The sequence below is a fragment of the Lolium rigidum genome, chromosome 6 (genome assembly GCF_022539505.1).
Source record: "Lolium rigidum isolate FL_2022 chromosome 6, APGP_CSIRO_Lrig_0.1, whole genome shotgun sequence".
Taxonomy (NCBI): Eukaryota; Viridiplantae; Streptophyta; class Magnoliopsida; order Poales; family Poaceae; genus Lolium; species Lolium rigidum.
The window spans coordinates 298504688-298508223 of record NC_061513.1 but is presented as its reverse complement, the minus strand read 5'-3'; the positions used below and the strand labels follow the sequence as shown (position 1 = coordinate 298508223).

At 49.9% G+C, this 3536-nt stretch overlaps 1 protein-coding gene across 1 annotated transcript; it reads left to right on the top strand.

Annotated features, from left to right (window-relative positions):
* Window positions 1-520: 520 nt before the first annotated feature.
* LOC124664442 (glycosyltransferase BC10-like) lies at window positions 521-1885 on the top strand. The gene is made up of 2 exons (XM_047201962.1): window positions 521-1108; window positions 1238-1885. The coding sequence occupies exons 1-2, from the start codon at window positions 521-523 to the stop codon at window positions 1883-1885; spliced, it is 1236 nt and encodes a 411-aa protein (XP_047057918.1).
* The last annotated feature ends 1651 nt before the right edge of the window (window positions 1886-3536 follow it).

The following is a 3536-nucleotide window of genomic DNA, read 5'->3' as shown; positions in this document are numbered from 1 at the left end:
CAATTGCGAGAGCCACTATGCTAGTTTAAATAAAAATCACAATTTATGCCCTTTTTCCATTTTTCTTTTCATGGATTTGCTGTATGTGCCAATAAGCCGAAATGAAAGCACGAACGCAATGGATCACGCCGCTGGACACATGGCCTGCCCGCCGTCCAAATTTTATTCGCGGACCGACCTAAATTGACAGAAACACAACATTTGCATCGTTGTTTTAGGTCAGCCGGTTGGAGATGATCTTATGGGAGTGAGTTGGACGCCAGGATTTGAGGCCCAAAGCTAATTTGCGCCAGCGCGGTGGCCAGTGGGTCGACTGGAGCTGTTGCTAGTTATTGAAAGAGCAAATGGGACGAACCCTACTATAAGACTAATTCTATCTACTACTAGTCACTGCCCATGCTTGTAAAACTAACCTATATAGTGGTAGCTAACTTTTTCAAGAGCAAGCTAGTGGTAGAATGCATATAAACCAAGGCAGAATGTTACATTGCATTTCAGAAGGCTAGCTTGCAATTAGGCCATGAAGAACCCCATGCCTGTTCCTCGTTCTGGCAGCGTCGGCGTCGTGCTTTTGCTGCTCGTCTTCTGCTTAGCATATGTGCTGGGCTTGATGTCCAGCGCCATCTTCCAGAATATCTACATCCACAACACCCTGTCACCACTACAGCTGTCGGTCTTTTGGTCACAATCGTCATCACCATCATCACCGCCGCCACCGCCGGAAGCAATACCTTGCATCCTGCCACCATCGCCTCCTTCCCAGACGACGGTGCCGCGTATAATGTCGATGGCGCCATCCGGCGGACGGCGCATGGAGTTCACGGACTTCCTGGCGCCGAGCCGCGGCCTCATGCACAACATGACCGACGAGGAGCTGTTCTGGAGGGCGTCCATGGCGCCGAGTATGAAAAGCATGCCCAAGCACGTCATCGTGCACAAGATCGCCTTCCTGTTCCTGGTAAGGGGCGAGCTGCCGCTGCGTCCTCTGTGGGACAAGTTCTTCAAGGGGCACGAGGGGCTCTACTCCATCTACGTGCACGCGAGCCCTAGCTACACCGGCTCGCCGCCGCCGGACTCCCCGTTCTATGGCCGCATGATTCCTAGCCAGGTACTTATATGGTTTTTAGGGTATATCTATATGTTTTTTTGTTTTGTAACATCTAAGTGATGCTGAAATTGCATTCATACGAATTATGAAGCTCAAATCCTTTTCTAAATCTTTTACGGTGATGGATAGACAACAAAGTGGGGACACATCAGCCTAGTGGACGCGGAGCGGCGCCTCCTAGGGAACTCGCTGCTCGACCTCTCAAACGGCCACTTCGCCCTCTTGTCGGAGTCTTGCATCCCACTCTTTGACTTCCCTGCCGTTCACGCCTACATCACCGGCTCCAACACCAACTTTGTCGACAGTTTCGACCGCGAGGAAAGCCGCGAGCGACATAGCCCCTTCTTCGCTGCACACAACGTCAGCGTCGCGCAGTGGCGCAAGGGCGCTCAGTGGTTTGTGATGGACCGTGTGTTCGCCCTCGAGGTTGTCTCCGACGAGACATACTATGGCCCGGTGTTCCGGAACGGCAGACACCAATACATGGACGAGCACTACATCCCGACATTGGTGAACATCCTGGGTTTGGGCCATCGCAACTCAAACCGATCGGTCATGTACTCGGACTGGTGGACCCCACGGGTGAGACACCCCAAGAGCCACAGTGGCAGCGAGGTGACGGAGGTGCTCATCAAGGAGATGAGGCGAGGAATGGACGGGAACTGCAGCTACAATGGCAGGGCGGCAGAGTTTTGCGCCTTGTTCGCGCGTAAGTTTAGGCCGGATGCGCTCTTGCCCTTGCTCGATTTGGCTCCCAAGGTTATGGGTTTTGGCTAATCGACATGCACGTTTTCTGACTATTGTAAACCGAATGGGTGAAAGAACCGTGATCGATATGTATACATACAATAACCTTAATTTCTTTGAGCTATCTAGTTGTTTAGGATTGACGGGTATTTCATCAGTGCAATCCACGTTTTTTGAAGATATACTCGTGTATTAGTAAATGAATTATGTCCGAATATTCCTCGCAACATTTGTTTGTTCCTTTGATGTTACTCTACCGTTTTACAAGATAACAAGCTCGAAAGACTTGGCTTCTTTTCAATGAAATGGAGCTGGGGAGAGATCCCTGTTGATCTAAAAAAAACAAGCTCGAAAGAGATAATGATAACATTACCAAGGTGTTCCCTCCCCTCCCACCACTACCAAAGTTTTAGGCGTTCAACCCAGCGGACGCCTCTGCGCTCAAATGACTGGGCCAAGAGCACATCCACCGTTATTGCGAGCTTTATATTGAGGTATTGTTGCCACAGTTTGTCGATCAGCAGGCGAAGTGTCTCGGAGCTTCGGCTGTGACCTTTGATGGAGTTACACACCGAGGGAGCAAGGAACCTATGGCGTGCCTCGAAGCCCTAGCGGTGGCAGCTGATCTGCAGGTGGGTGCGATCACGGTCGCCACGGACTGCATCGCGGTGATCTAAGGTCTCCAGTGACTAGAATCTGGGCCATTTCAGCAAGGTCCTTTGGGAGATATCCTTGGGGCCGATCGAACCACACGGAGTCTCCTTCCGGCTTCCGTCATGAGGGACGAGGCTCAAACTTGGATGCTCATGCACTAGCGCGATGTGCTGCTTCGATGTCCGCTGGCCGCCATGTTTGGTTTTCTAAATCGCCAGACGGTTTAAACTTTTCCGTAACTTTTCTGAAAGTATAATTCGTAATGGATTAGCAGGACGTGTCTCAAGAAAATCTATCTTGTTTTTGTTCTCTCTATATATTATTTTCCCTTGGCCACATGGACGGTTTATTATTCCTGGATACAGCAAGGCATGAACCATTGACCAAGACATTGGTTTTTAAAACGAGACTATGCCTCGGCCTCGGGATGAGAATGATGCATACAATTTTTTATTATTTATTTAAAAAAATCTTATAAATAATACCTCAATCAACATGAAGCCTCCTTCTTGACAAAAAAAAGTCGCTCACCCTACAAGTTTCATGATTGGGGTGGGCATGATAATGCTTGACCTCACACCTATACCTATCATGACCTCGCACCGGTCCAGGAGACCCTTACCGTGCACCGCAATTACATGGTCCAAAAGACGACGTCGTCGCCTTCCCTATATCCATCTTCAGACCATGGATCAAGGAATTGACCTTGCCAGGCGTGTTGTCGATGCCACCACAACACCAGAGAGCGCCACAACCCTACGCGCGTCCATCATCATGCTTCTACCGCCGAGACCCCACTGCACCACACCACCTAGACTTGTCGTCTTCGACACGGAAGAAACCACATAGCTCCACCTCAGGACCGCTCTAGCCAACACGTGGTCCAAAAATAGTGCCCCTAGGGAACAACATCGCTTGTATCCATCGTGCGATCAAGGGACCCTAATTTTGGGTTTTCCCAATCATCCCAACCAAAGAAACGTGACCTGCAACAACTATACCTTTGACCTGGTAACGACGACATGAG

Bases quoted from the DNA above. Each gene is read 5' to 3' on its own strand.
- LOC124664442 (XM_047201962.1), top strand. From the start codon at position 521: ATGAAGAACCCCATGCCTGTTCCTCGTTCTGGCAGCGTCGGCGTCGTG. The intron at 1,109-1,237 runs GTACTTATATGG...GGTGATGGATAG, and splicing joins GCCGCATGATTCCTAGCCAG to ACAACAAAGTGGGGACACAT.